Below are 18,995 nucleotides of genomic sequence, written 5' to 3' on the forward strand. Positions count from 1 at the left end.
AGGCATGCCAGGTCAGCGAGTCGCAGTTAGCCCATTGCTGCCTTCGCCAGTACCTACGCCAGACGTCAATCCTGTGCTGATACCCAACGCGCAGGTCTTCCACGCCCTTCCAGCAGGTCAGCACACATGGCAACAGGCACGCAGACGACACGCCGTGTTCTGTTGACGAGTGTTCCCCGGTCACGGGACAAGGGGCTGAGCCAGGGCTCCTATCTTAATGTCTCCAGACATTAATTGGCCATTTTGGCCGTTTCCTAGACATTCCTCCCGGGGGCTAATGTCTGGGGTGAGACTTTGTTGGCCGGGGTTTGGGACGGGTTTTGTCCGAATTCCTATGGAGAAGCCCCCAAACCGCCAGGTGCCCAGACAAAAGACGGCGGCCACCCGGCCGTTTTTGTCTGGAGCTAGACATTACCCCAAAAACAAGATACGACCCCTGGGCTGAGCCCCTCCACAGTCTGAGGCCGAACAACCTCATCGCCCGGCTACCCTCATCGCCCGGAGATAGCCGGGGTCGGTTTCCACAGGCACATACCCAAACCAGGTGCCTATCTAGCAGTCGCGATGCCACAGCAGAGCCAACCGCAGCCAGACGCAGCACAATTGTCAACAGCCGCACTACTTGTCATGCCGCTACGCATGCCCTGCCAGCCCCACCGCGGACCGCTACCTAGACACCAGCCAGCTCCTCAGCCTGCGCGATTGCGCCGCTTCTTGGGCGGCGCTGCGCTCTCCTCCTCCACGTGGCCTTTCCCGCCCCCTCCGCTACCAAGATGCGCGCATGCGCCGCTGCCGCTGCCGCTGCCGCTGCCGCTGCCGCTGCCGCTGCCGCTGCCGCTGCCGCTGCCGCTGCCGCTGCCGCTGCCGCTGCCGCTGCCGCTGCCGCTGCCGCTGCCGCTGCCGCTGCCGCTGCCGCTGCCGCTGCCGCTGCCGCTGCCGCCGCCGCCGCCAGTCTGCAAAAACATAGTATAATGTAGGTTCTAGGACAGCTCCGACTCACCCCCAACTAACTCGTGTACGGCCCATCAACCCCCTCAGCCGTACAGGAGTTCGTTGTGGGAGTCGGCAGCTGCGTGAGTGTGAGCAGGTAGTTGTACGGCGGCCTGGCTCGGAAGCTACCTGACTGCAGCGACGCACACGAGCAGTTGGTGCTAGTCGGCAGGCACGCGAGTGGGAGCTGGCAGTTGAGCGCGCACGCGTGTGGGAAGCTGCGGCAGAGTACGGTGGAACACTGCGGAGGCTGGCGGTTCGCACGGCGCGTGAGTGGGAGTGCATAGTCGTAAGCGCGCCATTAGGGAAGCTGCTTGTGTGCGCTGTGTAAACTCAGAGAGGGGTGTGGGTGCTTTGCACGGGGCGCCACCGCACGTTGACAGGACAGATTTTGCACAGACGTGTTTGGCACGCACCGCATAGCCACGTAAGCAGTAAGCACATAAGCCGCGGTGCCGACTGGGCGGAGCGGCAGAACGCGGCGGGGAACCAGAGATAGCGAGGGCGCCGAGGAAGCGGATCGACTTTGGATCGAGCAGAATGGCGGAGCAAGCAAGACCGCCTCTCTAAGCCTAAGCTTGCTAAAGAAGTGTTTGAGATATAATAGAGTATTAGTTGAGCAAGTCTACAGTGCCAGACGAGGGCTGTCTGCCTCAAGCTGTCGGGACAGGCACAAGGCCACGAGAAGCGCAAGCGACGCGCAGGCTTGGTGCGGCCGGCTTTTAGTAGATAATAGTATTATGTTGACAAGGGTCCCGCGGCCGAATAGCGAGCGCTAGGCGGTAGGCCTAGCGCTGGGCCTAGACGGCTGAGAACGTTGCGGATGCGCAAGAGAACGCCGCTGGTGAAGCGCGGCTGTGTTTGGGAGCTGAAAGGGTATTAGTTGCGCGCAGCGACGCGGACGCTGGCGCGGTGTGCGCGTATGGGGCCCGATGGGCCTTTAGTGAAGTTGGTAGCACGTAGGCCCCTCGGTGCAGTTGCGTAGCACTTGCGGTTTGGGGCCTAGGCCCGTACGACCTGTACGGGTCCCATCCGGCCAATGCAGGGGCCGAGGGCAAGATATAAGCGAGCGAGCTGTGCTGTGTCAGTGACTCCGCCACTACGGCGCGGTCACTCCTGAGCAATCATAGGAGTCACTCTCAACAAGACTCTTTAATTACGAGTCTCTAGTATTGTAATACAAGTTGGACAAAGAACGATCCCTTGTATCGCGGCCCCTTGCGCCCGGCGCGAAGTCGCCCGCTCGCGCAAGTCTAGGCTAGCCTTTCCCCTCCCCCACAGGGTGCCTCCCGGCACGACCAAGTACCCGTTCGAAGCCCCCTTCCCCCTCCCCTTACTATCTCTCACCTACTCCGGTTCATCCGAGCCCCAGACTCTCCCCTCTCCCCTACCCCACACCGCTGTGCCTGTTGCCCCCGACCTATCCCCGTAAGTCCTGAGCCGTTACCCGCAGCCCGTCAGTGAGAGCCAAGGCCCCTGCCCACACTAGGGTCAAGAGTACCCCAACCCGCATAGCGTACGCCAGTGAAGAGCCTCTGCGCCGGGTTGCATACGTGTAGTGTCTGGCAGCGATTAGGTACAGCAGCTGATAGCAGGGCGAGCTGGGAGCGAGCCAGAGCAGGGTCCGGTTCGGTAGTTGGGCCTGAGCCCGTTCGGTTAGTGGCAGTAGCAGGGAGTGAGGGAGACAGAGACGGGCGTCAGATAGCGTGAGATAGTACAGGGCCTGGGCCTAGGCAGTGGGGCGGACGGCATTGGACCGGGCACGCACGCCTTGTCTGCGGGTTGGGTCGTCGGGGGCTCTCCCCCCCCTTCCCTTGGGGTGTTCGCCTCCCCTGCCCCAGATTGCAGGTCGACTGCGACACCTCTGATCTGAAGAAGTTTTGCTTATCCCTGCACCTGGTCTACCTGACCTGCGTGTGACCAAGTCCCCGACACGCCGTGCCGGCTTGCGGGACCTGCTTGCTTTCCTGTCTCCCCTCTCTTCTCCCTTCCTGTCTCTACCACCCGCCGCGTGCCCCGCACGCGAAGGGTAACCCCAGCTACCGCCGGCGGCGGTGACTCTACTTGGGCAACCCGCCCGACCTTATCTCTCTAATCTCTGATTACCCTGGGCGGCAAGGTTGAGTGAGACAGCCTTTGCCACGGCTGTGCGCCTGCACGCACGCCACCCATCCGGCTCTGTACGAGCCCCTGCTCCTGTTATCCAACCCGCCTAGACCAAACAGCGAAGCCCCTCCCGTGAGTAAAACAGCTACCGACGTCCCCATACGGCGGCGCTGGGCACTGCTGGGATCGAAGAGCCCCCTCTACGGCACGCGATCTGCCCCGACAGCTATTGACACGCGGCGATAAAGTTAGGCGAAAAAAGTGTCCTGTCATCTCTGGGGGGTCGGCACGCCTTTGTGACCGACAGGGGCATGGGTACGACCCGGTTTCCATACGCTGCCTACACTGGCCTACACGGTTACACACGGTTGACAGCTGAGCTCCAGCGCGGGTGGGACTCACTGGAGTGCACGACAGGCGCTGGGGGGCACGCGCGGGCGGGGCGCAGGGGCGGCTCACAGGAAACTCAGGGTATCTAGAGCAAAACTCAGGAAAACTCCGGCGGAACTCGACCAAAACTGGAGTGAAACCGAGAAATGGCCATTCTTGCAGGCCCCGCTCCAACCTTGCTAGCGTGTAATTAGCTGTAAACGTCATCGTATTTTTTGGGACAGGGTAAGCCGCTCCGCGCTCCTTTAATTTATCACCTTGCGCTGTTGTGCAGTAAGGGTTGGGGCTCAGGTCCTCCTGCAACTGCTTCGCAGGCAGCCAGAGCTAGAAAGCGGCTTCCTGCTGCTTTTAGGGTGGTCTGGCATATCTGACACAGGCTGTTTCAGAGCCGCTCAGCCTCTGGAGGGGTCTGCACAGGCCTCTGAAGGGCTCTGAGGGCTCTGCACTGCTCTGAAGGGCTGGAGATTGGCGGGCCAGTACCAGTACCAGTGGGGCAACCCCACTATCCAGTTGCAAAGGCCGTGGCAACCCACGCCATGCTGAAAGCCAGTCGAGGTGGGTATTACGGAGTTAACAAGGTCCAGACGTTGAACTGGCAGGCCGGCAGCACCGCGTCTCACGACGTCTCGAGTCTCGACTACCTTGCTCCGCGCACTCGCATTTCAGCGCATGTCCTTGACACTGAACCACAGCCCAACGGTCGTACACCTAACATGGAGCACAACCCAGCCCAAGCCCAGCCGTCCACAGACCGCCAGCACTTACTGGCATTCACCATTAGCCAACGTACCCCGCAGCGCTTTAGCACCTCCAAGAGCCGCGAGCGGAAGGCACGGATGCCGCGTGCCTGTGGCAAGCTGGGCCAGTCGCTGGGCTACTCCAATCAGGTTATATGGCTGAGCACGGCTCAGTGTGAGTCCGACACGCAAATGGCCTGCAGGCCGAAGGAGAACAAGGGCTGCGCCAGCACACAAGTGAGCACCGGCAAGTTCCCAATCCAGCACCGGCAACGCGTGAGGAATGGCACAGTGCACCATGCAGTGGGTGCATGGGCGCGAGGGCAACCAGGCCCGAGTGGCTTCCCCGGTACTCCGCTCGCTTGCACGGCAGCCAGGTCGCATCCGAGCGCCCTGAAAACAACGGCCTAAACGGCCGCCGTCAGCAGAGCAATGTCGCATCCGAGTCAGCAAATGTGCCTCGCCCTCAAAAGTCAAAACGACAGCAGTTCACACACATGGTTGCGCACTACTTGCGCCGGTGCTCCCACTCGCAGCACGCACCGCACATGCCATGCCTGCACCTGGCGGCCTTGGTGCCACACTTGCAGGCCGGGTCCTCCTTCAAGAACTTCTTCATGTCCTTGAGCTCCGCCGAAAACATCACCAGCTTGGTGTCCAGAGTGTTCTGCAGGACCTTGAAGTCGTTCTGCAGGACCTTGAAGTCGGCGCCCAGCAAGATCTTCGTGCCCTCCTCCACCTTGACCTCCAGCACGAGCAGCTTGGCCTCGTGAGCGTGGAGCTGCTGGCTTGTGGCCTGTTGCGCTGCTGCCAGCAAAAGGGATAAGAGCACGACAGCCTGAGACATAGTTACGGGGTTGCTCCAGCCTGGACCAGAGAACACGGGCGCGAGGGTTTCCCCGTCATGGCCCAGTGCCGCTCCGCGGTCAGGTTGGCGGCGGCGCGGGAGGCCTTGGCGCGAGGGTTCTTGATCATGTGCGCTTGCAGGTCGGGAGGGAGGGAGGTGGGCAGAGCGGCGGGGTGATTCGCCAACAGCAAACGCCGAGCTAGCTTGCTGCTCTCCCCTTTCGCCCTCTCGCCCATTCACCTCCCCCTTGCCCTCCACATTCACCCACCACCCACCCACCCGGTTCTGGGTTTTGGGTTGCGGTGATTGATTGGTTTCTGGAAGAAACTACCGTACCATCCACCCACCCACCTACCCGCACCCACACGCACCCACGGTCCTGGTCCAGTAACTCCGGCGTTCGACCAGCCGCGCAAACTGTTTGACATCTTCTGGGGTCTGGGCATTAGCTGCACCCTGCGGGACTTCACCAACCTGCCTTGAACACTGTCCCATCACGCATCCACCCACGTACGTTAACTGGTCCAGCATCGCACCAGTATTGCAGCCCGCCCGATCAGAAGGGCGGCAGGCCGGACGCATAGTATATGTGCATATGTATGTGCGTGTGCGGCAGGGTCTGCGTCTGCGTCGAGCACTGCCATATCATTCACTGCGAACAGAACTTGCGACATGGCAAGAGGCCTTTAATTCTACTCAGGGAAATAGCATAATACACAAACATCATTACTTTTTAGTACTAAGACGGTCGCATCCGTTTTTGGAATGAGACGTCGCCTCAGTTTTTATTATGCGCAGTAGTGCTCTCTACGCTTGCCTATGTTGTTCATATGACATCCCCGCAACGTTGCTTGTGCCTAAATCTCCTATACTTGCCTTGAACTGACTGTGGACATCACCACGTCCGTGCGGTCTTTGTCCGCAGCCTCGACGGCCTTGAGAACTTGACGGTCACCATGGGCAGCGACAAGCAAATGGATAGCAAGTCAACTGCCAAGCTCTTTAAGACCCGGGTCAGTCAGCATCTCGAGGGGGTGGAGACCCCTAGCAGCAGTGCAAGCAGCAGCATTAGCAGCAGCAGCCGCCAGCCTTTGGCTGCGTGCAAGCTGCGAGCGAAGGAGCAGAATGCGACGGTCGTCGCCTCTCTGCGCTCGTCCAGAGCGGTGCTCGACGTGCTCACGCAGCTGGAGGGGCGGATGGATAGCCAAGACAGACAAATCCGCGAGCTGCAGGCCGCGAACAGGGAGCTGCAGGCCGCGACCAGCGAGCTGCAGGCCGCGCAGCAGGCCACAAACCGCGAGCTGCAGGCCGCGAACAGCGCGCAGCAGGCCACAAACCGCGAGCTGCAGGCCACAAACCGCGAGCTGCAGGCCGAACACCGCGAGCTGAGGGGCCGTGTTGATATGTTGGCGTCGCAGAGCGCCGCCCACGGCTTGGTGCTGCTCCGATACGTAGCGGACCTCGTGCACCAGAAGCTGGAGCAGCGCTTTGACTCTGGCGAGGATAGCAGGCCGCCGGACATGCAGTATTCGGTGTGGCTGGCAGCGCTGCAGGCGAGGCACCCGCAGTACTTCGAGCAGCACCACCTGGACGCCCCCGCCATCCAGCTGCTGCACAAGGGGCGAGGTACACTCTTCCACGCCGGCAACCTGGCCGCGCACCAGCCGCCGCAGGCGCATGCGGACGCAGCCCTCGCGGATGCGGTCCGGGAGCAACTGGCCTGGAACACGCTGTGGGCGTTCGTCAACAGCCCGGAGGTGGGTGCAGGGGAGGGGTGGCAGCAGCGACCTGGCAACTAGTCGGGGCCGGGGCCTGATGGCTTGCAAGGGAGATAGATATGAAGAGTGCTGGTCTTAGGCTGGCGGATGGGGCGGCTTACTTGCCAATAACAGGGTCGGCAGTGTAGGTTGCTTGGCGGGTGGGTGGGGTGGTCGGAGATTGCTTGCCCCGCAGTTCGTACGGGGCATCACGTCGGCAGGAGTCTTGCTTAGGCCAACGTCGCTTGCTGTCACAACCTGCATCACACCTGAATGGGGAAGCCTTTGACGCATTCGTTCGTGGTTCTTGATCTTTCTGCTGTGTGCAGCGATAAACGCCAGCGCGCAGCGTTGAGCTCGGCGCAGTTGCAGCAGCATCTGCATCATTTGCAGCATCTGCATGAGTCTTCATCCTGTTGGTACATACACTGCATGCGCATGATTTGGCCGTCGTGGCTGAAGACAGCTGCGGCGTCGACAGCGGCATGCATGGGTTAGTGGCGGACCGCTGAGCGGCAGCGGCAGCCTTGACGGCAGTGGCGGCGTCCACGTGGCCCCGGCATCAGCAGCCTCGGCAGCCGCGGCCGTGGCGCGTTGTTTGGTGCAAAGCCACGAGAACAGCAGGGGGCTGCACAGAACGCTCCCGTCGCAGCACTCACAAGTCGCAGCACGCACCCGTCGCAGCAGCAACAGCAGTAGCAGCAGCTGCTGTCCTCTCGCGGCGTGCCAGCGCTCCAGCCGCAGCTGCTGCCACTGCTGCGCGCGCGCCGCCTGCCAGGACCCCACCCGCCCGAGTGCACCAGAGACCGCGTGCGGCGCTGGGCGGCCGCCTGGTGGCGGCGGTGGCTCAACTGGCAGGGATGGCGGCGGCGTAGACCGTGTCACGTCGCAGCGGCGAGAGGACCCTCAGGTGTGCTCGCGTGTGTTTCGTGCTTACGTGTGGCCATTGCCCATTGGGTATGTGCGGGGAGGTGCGGGCACGGTGCAGCAGCAGCTGCTGGGCATCTGGGATCGGACTTGGGCTTTGTGTTGCGGTGCCGCCCTTGTTGGCACAGCCATGGTCACGACATACCACCACATCACACGTGACCCTGCCAGCACTGACATTGCTGCCGCCCACCTGTCCTGCGTCTCCTGCCTACAGTACTGGTCCCTGCTTGCTGCCACGCCACGTCGCGCCCCCTCAGGCCTGCACTCGCAAGATCACCGGACGCGCCCGGCGACGGCGGCAAGCGCAAGCCTTTGCCGCGAGGAGGACTGCGAGTGCGAGTGTAACCAGGTGAGTGAGCGGGGGCGCTGACCCGGACAGGCGGGCGGCGGGAGGGCGCCCAGGGTTGGGTGGCTGGGGACCTAACCCGTCCGTGGGTGGGTGGGTGATTGGGTGGGCGGTATCCGGGCAGTGTGACGTCAGGCTATGAAGTCGGCCTCCATTGCTGTCCTGGTGCCTTCCTTTGCGCAAAAGCAAAACCCCCTAAGGCCGTATGCGGATCCATAGCTGCTGCATGACGAGTTTCCGTCACCGCCACCTGACCCTGCACCCTGATGCCGCATGCTCCTTGGCAACCCGCCTGCCTCTCCCTTCCCTCCCTGCCTCCCTCCAGGCCAGCGTCAAGCACGGCATGCAATGCACGCTCCTGGAGTGTGAATGCATGATCCAGGGCGGCGCGCTGCTGGGCAGCGGCGGCGGCAACGGAGCCGGCGGCGCTGTGTTTTCGGCGGTGCTGCAACCTGTGCTGCAGCCGTTGCCGACGGGCCGCTCAAGGCCGTTATCACGAAGGACAACGCGGCCATAGGCGCGGTGGCGGTGGCGCTGGGCGGGCTGAAGGGCTGCCTACGGGCGCTGGCGGCGGCGGTGCTGCGGGCGGAAGTGCCGGGAGGGGGAAGGGGGTAGAAGTTGGGTTCCGTAGGAGTCGGTAATTGCACGCTGCACAGATGGACCCGCACAGCCCTGCACAACTCAACACTACGGCATACACGTCCACCCAACCACACGCATCTTGAGGTCCTTGGTGTGGCGCAGTGCCAGTGCGCAGCCCATGTTCTCCTTTGGCGTGCAGGCCGTTTGCGTGTCGGACTCAGACTGAGCCGTGCTCAGCCATATAACCTGATTGGAGTAGCCCAGCGACTGGCCCAGCTTGCCACAGGCACGCGGCATCCGTGCCTTCCGCTCGCGGCTCTTAGAGGTGCTAAAGCGCTGCGGGGTACGTTGGCTAGTGGTGAATGCCAGTAGGTGCTGGTGGTCTGTGGACGGCTGGGCTTGGGCTGGGTTGTGCTCCATGTTAGGTGTACGACCGTTGGGCTGTGAAGGACATGCGCTAAAATGCGAGTGCGCGGAGCAAGGTAGTCGAGACGTCGTGAGACGCGGTGTGCCTGCCAAACACTCAACGTCTGACTTTGTTAACTCCGTAGTAATACCCACATCGACTGGCTTTCAGCATGGCGTGGGTTGCCACGGCCTTTGCAACTGGATAGTGGGGTTGCCCCACTGGTACTGGTACTGGCCCGCAAACTCCACGCCTTCAGAGCCCTCAGAGCCCTGCAGAGCTCTGCAGAGCCCTTCAGCGCCCTCACAGCCCTTCAGAGGCCTGTGCAGACCCCTCCAGAGGCTGAGCGGCTCTGAAACAGCCTGTGTCAGACATGCCAGACCACCGTAAAAGCAGCAGGAAGCCGCTTTCTAGCTCTGGCTGCCTGCGAAGCAGTTGCCGGAGGACCTGAGCCCCAACCCTTACTGCGCGCTGCGCAAGGTGAAACTAAAGGAGCGCGGAGCGGCTTACCCTGTCCCAAAAAATACGATGACGTTTACAGCTAATTACACGCTAGCAAGGTTGGAGCGGGGCCTGCAAGAATGGCCACTTCTCGGTTTCACTCCAGTGTTGGTCGAGTTCCGCCGGAGTTTTTCCTGAGTTTTGCTCTTAGATACCCTGAGTTTCCTGTGAGCCGCCCCTGCGCCCCGCCCGCGCGTGCCCCCCAGCGCCTGTCGTGCACTCCAGTGAGTCCCACCCGCGCTGGAGCCCAGCTGTCAACCGTGTGAAACCATGTAGGCAGCGTATGGAAACCGGGTCGTACCCATGCCCCTCTCTGAGTTTACACAGCTCACACAAGCAGCTTCCCTAACGGCGCGCTTACGACTATGCACTCCCACTCACGCGCCGTGCCAACCGCCAGCCTCCGCAGTGTTCCACCGTACTCTGCCGCAGCTTCCCACACGCGTGCGCGCTCAACTGCCAGCTCCCACTCGCGTGCCTGCCGACTAGCACCAACTGTCCGTGTGCGTCGCTGCAGTCAGGTAGCTTCCGAGCCAGGCCGCCGTACAACTACCTGCTCACACTCGCGCAGCTGCCGACTCCCACAACGAACTCCTGTACGGCTGAGGGGGTTGGTGGGCCGTACACGACAGCACTGCACACTGGACAGCCCCGCCTCCCCGAGTCCCGCGCGACAGCGCCACGTGACTACGGCAGACCTGCCAACGTCCTGCCATTCATGCTCAGTGCTGTATACCCTGCTGATGGCACCCAATATGTGCAGCGCAGGCGTAAAGACGCCAGATCAACATGTCGCAGTCTTGCTCACCGCGAGCCCCACACGCTCTCATGCTAACACCTGCTTCTCACCTGCCTCTTACGAAATGAAGGCGCGATTGCAGCGACGCGCAAACAGCTAGACAGCTAGCACAGTGGACCGTCAGCAATCAAGCACGAGCCCGCACCTTAGAACCCCAGCACGATGATGACGGGGTGCAAGGACATACGCCAACCGCGCTTCATCCTAAAGCAGCCTAAAGCAGCCCCGAAATGCTGAGGCTGTCAACAGAGTCCTCAGGCATGCCCCTCCCACACCTGCGGCCCCATACCTTGCGTCCTGGCCCAAAACCGTTCAACTCATACATACTTGCACTGCATACGCATGCGAGGCGGTGCGTGCATTCGTACAGCATGCCAGCATTGTGTGTGCGTGCGCAACGGGAAAGCCTCCCGCAGCCTTCCTCCACATGCGCGACTCAGGAGAGAACAGCCTGCAGCGCTCACCCAGTAAACAGCTTGCAGCCTCAAAATCAACCCATCCAGTTCATTGTTGGGTCCCAATGCGCACCTGCCCCTTCCGCGCGGATCCAGCCCGGCGCTGCCTGCCGCGCCTGGCACGCGTGTCGTGCCACAAAACCCCGCACACAGCCCCTTCCAGCCTTTACCTCTCTACTTCCCGATGAAGTCCCGCATCCGTCCCAGCCATGCCTGGTACTCTAGCCGCGCCTTGTCCTCTAGGTACACCCGGATGTACTCCCCGAGGTACGCGTTGACCCCGCGCTCTTCAAGGTAGTCAACGAAAGCCTGCTGCAGCGTGTCATCCAGGTCCTGGAAGGCTGGCCCCTTGTAAGCCGGCGCGCTGAACTCCTCATCACCGTCCATGCTCTCAATTGATACGCTGTGGATGGTAAGGTACTCGCCGTCGCTCTCGCACTCGAACACGACCACCTGGTCGTCGCCCCAGCTGGGTTTGGCGATGTTCACGACAAAATCGACGGGTCGGCTCTGCGCCTCCTCGTCCTCATACTCGTCCATTTCGTCCTCGTCCTCATCGTAGTCCGGCTGTGCGTCGATGTTCACGCGGACGATAATCTCCTCCTTGCCGAACTTCTTCGCAAGCAAGAACGCGCTCGTGCCCGGCTCGTCCGACAGCTCGAACTCTCCAGGCGGTCCACTGAGAATTAGCTCCTCCTTGCGGTAGCTTTCGCGCTCATACTTGATTTCGTCTTTCAGTACCGCGACGAGCGACGCCGCGACCGAGTGCTTGTCGCCCGATGCTGCTGCTATTATGCTGCATCTTCCGCGCCGAGCACACTGGCGTGCCGGCCAGGTTGCTGCACGTCCGCTGGTGCTCGCGCTGCAAGCGATCGGAGTCGCCGTCGCCGGACGCGCGGAACTAGAGCATGATAACGTTACTGACCGTAGCGATGCCATTTCAGGCTTCACAGCGGAGCAAATGGGCTGTCACCAGTCACAGCCCGGGTGTCGGGTTAGCCCTAACGGCCTAAGAAAGGCGTGTTTGAGCTAGATGTGGGTATGTGCTGTGGGATAACAACCTATATGCGTAATTCCTTGGACCACGGCGATGGGACGGGGGCCGGCGAGGAAGCACGGCATGGAGCCACCCTCGGACACGACGGCGTGCTGACCCCTGTTGAGAACTTCGCGCTCTCCCCGCTGAGGGAGTGCGGGATGGCAGCCTGTTGCTGTGTTATTAGTTACATCAATTATGTACTTGGCATCTGAAGGCCACACTCCGCAGTCCACGTAGGTCTACACAAGTGCATTGCGGCAGCAAATGACGCTCAGGGACACTCACGTCCATCAAATGGCTCCTTACATCAACGTGCCCACATCCCTCAAGCCTGAAATGGAAGCCGCATACCGCTTCCTATTTATTACATTATGCTAACACGTCCAGCGTTATAATACATGTTGCATCACTGGCTGCAACCTATGAATGGGCTTGCGGGGACTAAAATAACATGGCCACTTTGGCCTGTGCCACGAGCGGCTTGTCCTAACACCTCATGCCATCAGCCTGTGCGGCGCCGGCGAAGCACCGGCCTGCAGCCAGCAGCCCACAGTACCGACCCTGGCAGCTTAGCCACCGCCCCTGGTGCCCGCCGCTTCAGCCCATGCCGCCTGCCTGCTCGCTGTCCCTCTCTCCCAGGGCCTCGAGCTGCCTGTGGCTCTGCTCTCTACTCCAGGGTTCCGTCCAGGGGCTTGAAGGTGAGGGCGGTGATCTGGGTGGCGGGCTGGGCGGCGTCGTTCTTGGACGCCAGCCAGGGCCGGCTCCACACAGTGCTGGTCACCACGGTCTGCGGCGTTTTAGGGGATGAGGTTTTGGGGTCGGAATTGATGAGGATGCGAGTACGGGCATCTTGTACTTGCGGTTCGGCTTTCTGTCCCAAACCAGTAGACCGAGGCCCCAAACCAGAGGCCAGCCCACACCGGTGTGTCGATTCGGGGAGGGGGCGACGTGGCGTTAAATCCCACGTTGCATCATCCCGTCCTCTCTCGTCCCTCCCGCCCTCGCAGACCAAAACCCAGCCCGACCCCGCTTGACCACACCTGCTTGCCGGTGTCATCGGCCATGAGCAGCTCCAGGTGCACGTTGACGCCCGCCACCACCTGCGTGCTGGCGGACAGGACCTGTGGGGGCAGGCGGGCGGGGAGGCGGGCGGGGAGGCGGGCGTGTTCGTGTGCGGCCAGCAGTATAACGGTACAAGACACGATGCCGGGCAAAAACGCGTGACAGGCAAGGATAAATCCGGGTATTCGACGAGCCGACGAGTCGAGCCTGAGCCTGGGCACCGGGGCCCATGTATCGAGTAGCGGTGGGAGCCCAAGTGCGCAGTCCCCACTGCGGGCTCAGAGCTCGGCGGCCGGGGGTGCGGGCGTAGAGTGGGTGCTGCCTTGCGGGGCTGGAAGGGGCGAGCCGAAAAGGCGCGGGCTGGGAAGTCTGGCTTCAGCTAGAGTACCGGCCGCATCCGCAGCGCAGCTGGATGTGTCACAGCAAAGACAATTTCACCTTGCCGCCCGCGCTGGAGGTCTCTCCGGTGGTCGGTGAGCTCAGCGCTCGCGCTACAAAACCCGAGTTTGCTGCGTCTTTGCGACTCACGCACTCCCTACCGGCACCCCGCGCGCCCACCTTGACCAGCTTGAGCTCGCCCTCCTTCTGCAGGCCCGCGCACAGGCCCGAGCAGGCGTTGGTGTTGGCCGAGGAGACCACAAAGTTGGCAGCATGCACCACGTCCGGGTCCGAAACGGCCGCCTTGCTGCTGCCTCCGACGATAGTCGCGGTAGCAGCGTTCAGCATCACGAATGCCGCAAGGGCAATGAGCACGCGCTTGGCCATCGCAGGCAGAGTATTAGTTTGTCTCGGTGGGATGCGATAGAGGTCCAGCGGGGTTTTGTCTACGCAAGCTTTTGTATGTTAACTAATTGTATTGAGGATTTGGGCAAAAGCCGCGTAAGACGCGCAGCTGCGACTTCATTCCATCATTCCACGCCCTTAAACCCGCAGGCACAGTACACAGCGGCGCTCCATTTCCAGACTCAGCAATAATATGGCAGCCAATACAGACCCGCGCGTCGCCCTGATGGGCAGCGCGCCCACGCAAGGCAACCTGCTTGCGGTGAGGCAGTTTGTTCAAAGATGCATAAGTATAATGCTTGAATCAAGCACTGAGAACACAGAAATGGGGTCTGGAGTGTCAGGCATGCGTTCTGGCAGGGCTCGAGCCTCAGAATGGCCTCCGCAGCCGTGTTAGTTCTCACCATGATGCGATTTCACACATTCTTTGCAAAGCAGGTTCGGAAGCGCGCAGAGGACCTGCAGAAAACCATCGACCAGGTCATCTACGCGCTCCGATTCAATTCGGGCCTGCTCAAATGGGACGACATCATAAACAAGTACAGCGTCATCAACAAGCAGGTCCGTCATCGGATCGGTGTTGGGGGGCATGACAGAGCGGCGCGGCGCGGCGCCGCGCAGGAAGCCAAGCGGGGGGGGGGTTCACGGTTTGACACGGCATGCGGGCGTAGCCAAGCCCATCCGCGAGGTCTAGGAGCTTTGGCTGGCGCAGGCGCGGGCATCCATCCTAGCTGGCAGCCGTGGCAGTGCAGTGACGGCGCAGCAGCAGCACCAGGCGTGGCTGGGCGTGACCCTCCCGTCTGCCTGCCCCCTCGAACATCAAACCACACCGTCGCGCTGCCACATCGCCGGACCGCTACACTAACCACAACTCACCCTGCGACAACACACACGTGACGCCCGCGCGTTTCTGTCCATGACGCTCTCCCGCTCCCAGCGCTCACGGGTGCTTTCTTACCAGCCTCTCTCATAGAATGTAGGCCTGATGTCTCATCTCTCCCTCTCCCGCTGCTCACAGCTGGCCTCCCTGCGTGAGGCGCTGCGCCCCGGCACGCTGGACGGCTACGCACTGCTGCCGCGCCTGGTGCCCGACCCGGGGTTCGCAGAGGCTGTGACCGTGCAGGTGCGTGTGGGTGGGTGGGTGGGTGCGTGTGTGTTTGTGGGTGTGCGTACGCGCGTGTTTTTTTTTGTGTGTGTGTGTGTGTGTGTGTGTGTGTGTGTTAAATAAAAACAACAAAACGAAGACCGTGTTGTGTGTGTGTGTGTGCGTGCGTGTGTCTGCGTGTGTGCAGACGCGTGGCATCTCCTTACACCAAACAGGGGCATGCGGCGTACCCATCGTTTGCGCGAACAAAGGCGCACAATTCGCACGGCCTCTTGCCTGGCGGGTCAAACCCGCACAGCCGCGCCGCCGCTGGCTGGGCGAGTGGCCTGGCCGCCTCGCCGTGTGCCTAACCCTGCCTTGCTGCACACCGCTCAACCTCACACTCCTCATCGCCGCACCCTGCCCTCCGCCCTGCCCTCCACCCTGCTCTCCACCACGGCCCGCAGCTGTCCAGCGCTCTTACGCCGGAGGGCGAGGCGGCGGCGGTGGAGGCGGCAGCGGCCGTCGATGCCGCGCTGGGGCTGGGTCCGCCCGGAGAGATGCCGTCCATGCGGCGCTTCGAGGTGCGGTTCGAGGTCGGCGCTGCGGTTTGCCGGGGCCGCGGGTGGTCGGGGGCGTGGACTGACACGCCAAAACCAAGCTGTGTCCACGGTGCTTAACCACGCGGGAATGTTTTGTGTTTTCGCGCGCCTGTGGATGCCGTGCCGCGCATGCCCCCGGACAGCCGACCACGCGTCTTAAACGAACATGTGTTGCCCGGCCACCCCCCCTAAATAGTCATGAATGTTTTTCCCTGCACGTCAAAACACTCGCGCACACACATACGCACATACACCCACACAGGTCGCATACACAGTCATGCGTGTTTCCTCCGCCGTTTTCCTTTCCTGGCGCCCAGATCCTGAACAGTGCGGTGGAGGCGCACAACGGCCTGATCGCGGCGCTGACCGGCACCGCGGGGGCGGGCAGCGAGGGGCCGCTGTTCGAGCAGGTGTGTTTTTGGGGGGGGGGGGCTGGGGGGGGTTCTGTGCGCGGGCCCAAGGGGGGGAGGGGGGGGTTAGCTGTTCATGTAGAATACGGGAAAGAAGGATGCGGTGGGTGGAGCGGGTGGGTGGGTAGGTGGGGGCGGGGCTTGAGCTTGATGGGCGTAGTGTTTGTGCCGTTGTGTTGTGCCGACTCGTGGTCGCCTGTTAAGTTCAGGTCATGGGGTCATGGGCGTCTTTGACGACCTCAGGGCCAACCGCTGCCCTCCGCCCCATGTGCCGTAGCTGCCGCTGCTGCTCGCGCGCACACCCGCTTCATCGGACATCCTTAATCAACCCACCCCACCCCATGTACCATTGCCTCCTCCTCACTACTTATGCCCGGAACCTAACCCAAACTCCAGACCTCCCCCTCACCTCCCACCCCAACCCGCCTGAACTGAACCCCTCCTCCGGCTGAAGGGTCCGCTGCGCAAGCGGCAGCGCGAGGTGAGCGACGCCACGCTGGCCGTGCTACAGGCCAAGGCGCGCACGCAGGCGGCGGCGGCGGCGGCGCTGTCGGCGGCGGCCAGCGGCCCGCCCGCCAGCTCAGGTGCGAGGTGGTTAGGCGGTTAGGCGGTGGTTGCGGTTTTGGCGAGGGTGTTGTTGGCGGGGCGGGCGAGGTGGTGGAGGCAACGTGGCGGAGGCAAGGTGGCGGCTGTGTTGGCTGTGGGGCGCTGCTTGGGGCTGCAGCTGCGCCTGTGCCTTGTAGGGGGAGGGGGTTCGCGAGGGAGGGGGCTCGCAAAGGAGGGGGCTCGCTAGGAGGGGCTCGCAAGGAGGGGCTCGCAAGGAGGGGCTCGCAAGGGGGTTCCGCGAAGGCCCCTCTCGGTCCACACACGGGCCCACGTGCGCGGCCTGCCTCTGCCCTGCCCTCTGCTTGCGTGTACTCCACTCGGCATGCTCTTCGCGCCCGCCTTACACCCGCCGCAAGCATGCGTCGTTTGGCCTGCTTTTGTGCAAATGGGCCATCGTATTACTATCAGTGCTGCTAGCAACTACAAGGCGGGCATGAAGGTCGATTTGATCCGATCGACCTTCATGACCGCCTTGTAATTGCCGGTAGCACTGATTGTAATGCGATGGCTCATTTGCGCGAAAGGGGAACGAACAGTTTGGTTTGGGACTCACACTTTAGGAAAGCCTCGACCGTGTCAGCACGCTTTATATCCCTTCCACTTCTAGGGGCAACTGCTCATGGGCCTACACGCCTACGATGCAGCCTTTGCAACACCTCTTGCCCCTTTCTCGGGACCCAACTGTATTAGCCAGTTGCTTCCTTGGCCATGCCCCATCGCACTTCTTGCCGGTGTAGCAGGCAGCACACTGTTACGTGTCCCATCCGCACTCAACGCCCCATCGTGTTTTGTAACGCGTACCCTACAGCTCGGTTGCCTTTGTCGTGGCACCCACCTGAACAAATGCACCTTCCCCCTTCACGCCCTACTCTGGGTGTTATAGCTCCACCTGTCATGCTTCTGATGTTTGCCTCTCTCTGCCGCAGGCGGCGGACGGCAGGTGGCGGCGCATGCCAGCACGGTGCAGCGCGGGCGGCAGCAGCCGGGGGTGGCGGCGGGGCCGGGCGGCGGCGCGGGCGGCGGCGTCCCCGAGGGCCCCATGGACCCTGCCCTGGTGTTCCTGCTGACGGGCGGGCGATGAGTGTGGCGGCGCTGCGGGGTGTGAGGGGGAGTGGTGGCGTGTCACTGGCTGCGGGTTCGTGGTGATAGAACGGGAAGAGGCGTCGCGGTGATGGCTGTCCAATGGTCTTGAAAAGAGGGTCGGTGAGAATGGCGGCTAGGTGAATAGGGGGAATTTAGGCAGCAGGTCCGAATGGCGGCGGTGGTGCCGTCGCAGGGCCTGGCGGTGGCGGCGGCGCCGGCGGCAGCAGCGGCCCTGGGCCCAGCAGTTGCGGCGTGCATGTGCGTAGCGGAGGTGGCAGGCAAGGCCATGTGGAGGAGGAGAGCGCGGCGCCGCCCAAGTTGCGGCGCCGGCGCGCAGGGTGAGACTCGGCCGGTGTCTGGTTAGCGGACCTTGCTTAGCGTTTATTAGGATTGGGTAGAACCACTTTCTTGTCAGGGTCGCGTGTGTACTGGGAAGACCCTGCAAGCGGAGGCTTGGTGAGCGGTGCTTGGATGAGGCACTGGAACAACATGGACAACGCAACGTGCCTTAACATTATCTAAGTGCACATCCAGTAAAACCGGCAGAGCAGTCAGCATGGGGTTCTCATGTGAGTGCGGACGTGTGGTGGGTTTAGTGACCTGGCGGACAAACGTGCAGCAATACCCGACCTCAGAGCAAGCACTGGGACGGACTCATGGTGTGTCTTGTCTACAATGTATTTGGCATGCAGTTATGCAGTATCTGACGTCCTCAACGCCTCAGCCCGCCGCACACCCGGCATGGGCCTCATGGGGCTCGTCCTGTGCCGGTCCTGTCCAGGAGGGGCAGGGGGGAGATCTTCTGTTTGTGCGGGTCGCGCCATGCTGTACACATGAAGGTACATCTGGAGCCACCGCCACCCTGGCCACCGCCTGCTGTTCGGTGCGCAGCTAGCTCCCCAGTCCTCCTCGGCCCACATCCTATAAGTATTATCGCTTGCAACTAAGGCCCTGCCTGCACTCCGCTCGTTTACGTTGGTTTTGGTTTAGTTTGGGCTGGTATTTACAACCCCCACCCTGGGCCGTCATACGGGCGTCAGCTGCACCCTATGGGACCTCGCCAACCTGCCTGAACCCTGTCCCATCACACACCCTGGGCCGTCATGGCTAGGCCCTTCACCCGAGAGGCTTGCATGATGCCTTATCAACAGTTCAGTACCACAACCCGCGGCGACCATCCCCTGCCCTTAGCCTGCGGGGTTACTACAGCGTTTGCGCACCTCCACCATACAGCCACGCAAACGCAACGAGGACACCAGTACGAGCCCGAGCAGCACACCCAGCTGCTGGAGATGCCCTCCACACCGCCTGCATGTGCGTACATGCACACGTACGGTTTACGCGCATCTGTCCATCCATTCTCCCAACTTCTTTTGTATTGCCTTCCACCATTCATCCCGACCCTGCTGCGCAAGGGAGCGGGCGCGCACATCGAGACCACGAGCTGCCAACGCCGCGGCAAACGGCACGGCTGCGGCGC

At 62.1% G+C, this 18,995-nt stretch overlaps 6 protein-coding genes across 8 annotated transcripts in view; 2 read left to right on the forward strand and 4 right to left on the reverse strand.

Moving 5' to 3' along the window:
- Nucleotides 1-4,036: 4,036 nt before the first annotated feature.
- CHLRE_04g225450v5 (uncharacterized protein) lies at nt 4,037-5,761 on the reverse strand. Its single transcript, XM_043061988.1, has 3 exons — nt 5,442-5,761; nt 5,105-5,203; nt 4,037-5,030 (listed from the first exon to the last, which is right to left on the reverse strand). The coding sequence occupies exons 2-3, from the start codon at nt 5,196-5,198 to the stop codon at nt 4,732-4,734; spliced, it is 393 nt and encodes a 130-aa protein (XP_042925340.1). The 5' UTR covers nt 5,199-5,203; nt 5,442-5,761; the 3' UTR covers nt 4,037-4,731.
- A 130-nt stretch (nt 5,762-5,891) lies between these two features.
- On the forward strand, nt 5,892-9,246 carry CHLRE_04g225500v5 (uncharacterized protein). 2 transcript variants are annotated; one of them, XM_043061990.1, is made up of 4 exons: nt 5,892-6,827; nt 7,157-7,737; nt 7,972-8,106; nt 8,429-9,246. In XM_043061990.1, the coding sequence occupies exons 1-2, from the start codon at nt 6,027-6,029 to the stop codon at nt 7,160-7,162; spliced, it is 807 nt and encodes a 268-aa protein (XP_042925342.1). In that variant the 5' UTR covers nt 5,892-6,026; the 3' UTR covers nt 7,163-7,737; nt 7,972-8,106; nt 8,429-9,246. The 2 variants fall into 2 exon arrangements, with proteins under 2 accessions (XP_042925342.1, XP_042925341.1); XM_043061989.1 differs by having other exon boundaries at nt 8,015-8,106.
- Nucleotides 9,247-9,899: 653 nt separating this feature from the next.
- On the reverse strand, nt 9,900-11,886 carry CHLRE_04g225600v5 (uncharacterized protein). The gene has a single exon (XM_001692268.2). It carries the CDS (start codon nt 11,783-11,785, stop codon nt 11,021-11,023), a length of 765 nt encoding a protein of 254 aa, XP_001692320.1. The 5' UTR covers nt 11,786-11,886; the 3' UTR covers nt 9,900-11,020.
- A 171-nt stretch (nt 11,887-12,057) lies between these two features.
- CHLRE_04g225650v5 (uncharacterized protein) lies at nt 12,058-13,790 on the reverse strand. Its single transcript, XM_001692269.2, has 3 exons — nt 13,506-13,790; nt 12,926-13,006; nt 12,058-12,672 (listed from the first exon to the last, which is right to left on the reverse strand). Exons 1-3 carry the CDS (start codon nt 13,710-13,712, stop codon nt 12,553-12,555), a joined length of 408 nt encoding a protein of 135 aa, XP_001692321.1. The 5' UTR covers nt 13,713-13,790; the 3' UTR covers nt 12,058-12,552.
- A 101-nt stretch (nt 13,791-13,891) lies between these two features.
- On the forward strand, nt 13,892-18,233 carry CHLRE_04g225700v5 (uncharacterized protein). Its single transcript, XM_001692162.3, has 7 exons — nt 13,892-13,992; nt 14,169-14,291; nt 14,749-14,853; nt 15,282-15,398; nt 15,734-15,826; nt 16,281-16,410; nt 17,359-18,233. Exons 1-7 carry the CDS (start codon nt 13,924-13,926, stop codon nt 17,511-17,513), a joined length of 792 nt encoding a protein of 263 aa, XP_001692214.2. The 5' UTR covers nt 13,892-13,923; the 3' UTR covers nt 17,514-18,233.
- A 273-nt stretch (nt 18,234-18,506) lies between these two features.
- CHLRE_04g225750v5 (uncharacterized protein) overlaps nt 18,507-18,995 on the reverse strand; it is a 9,215-nt gene continuing 8,726 nt past the window's right edge. For both annotated transcript variants that reach the window (XM_043061992.1, XM_043061991.1), the window contains one exon: nt 18,507-18,995. This exon is cut by the window's right edge and continues 766 nt beyond it. The gene's annotated coding sequence lies outside the window, so the exon portion shown is untranslated.

Source organism: Chlamydomonas reinhardtii, chromosome 4 (assembly GCF_000002595.2).
Source record: "Chlamydomonas reinhardtii strain CC-503 cw92 mt+ chromosome 4, whole genome shotgun sequence".
Classification (NCBI taxonomy): domain Eukaryota; kingdom Viridiplantae; phylum Chlorophyta; class Chlorophyceae; order Chlamydomonadales; family Chlamydomonadaceae; genus Chlamydomonas; species Chlamydomonas reinhardtii.

Coding starts and splice junctions, on each gene's coding strand:
- CHLRE_04g225500v5 (XM_043061990.1), top strand. CDS start 6,027: ATGGGCAGCGACAAGCAAATGGATAGCAAGTCAACTGCCAAGCTCTTT.
- CHLRE_04g225450v5 (XM_043061988.1), bottom strand. CDS start 5,198: ATGATCAAGAACCCTCGCGCCAAGGCCTCCCGCGCCGCCGCCAACCTG. Junction 5,031..5,104: donor GGGGAAACCCTCGCGCCCGT/GTTCTCTGGTCC, acceptor TTTTGCTGGCAG/CAGCGCAACAGGCCACAAGC.
- CHLRE_04g225600v5 (XM_001692268.2), bottom strand. CDS start 11,785: ATGGCATCGCTACGGTCAGTAACGTTATCATGCTCTAGTTCCGCGCGT.
- CHLRE_04g225650v5 (XM_001692269.2), bottom strand. CDS start 13,712: ATGGCCAAGCGCGTGCTCATTGCCCTTGCGGCATTCGTGATGCTGAAC. Junction 13,007..13,505: donor GCGAGCTCAAGCTGGTCAAG/GTGGGCGCGCGG, acceptor CTGCCCCCACAG/GTCCTGTCCGCCAGCACGCA. Junction 12,673..12,925: donor CCGATGACACCGGCAAGCAG/GTGTGGTCAAGC, acceptor AAAACGCCGCAG/ACCGTGGTGACCAGCACTGT.
- CHLRE_04g225700v5 (XM_001692162.3), top strand. CDS start 13,924: ATGGCAGCCAATACAGACCCGCGCGTCGCCCTGATGGGCAGCGCGCCC. Junction 14,292..14,748: donor ACAGCGTCATCAACAAGCAG/GTCCGTCATCGG, acceptor CGCTGCTCACAG/CTGGCCTCCCTGCGTGAGGC. Junction 15,399..15,733: donor CGTCCATGCGGCGCTTCGAG/GTGCGGTTCGAG, acceptor CCTGGCGCCCAG/ATCCTGAACAGTGCGGTGGA.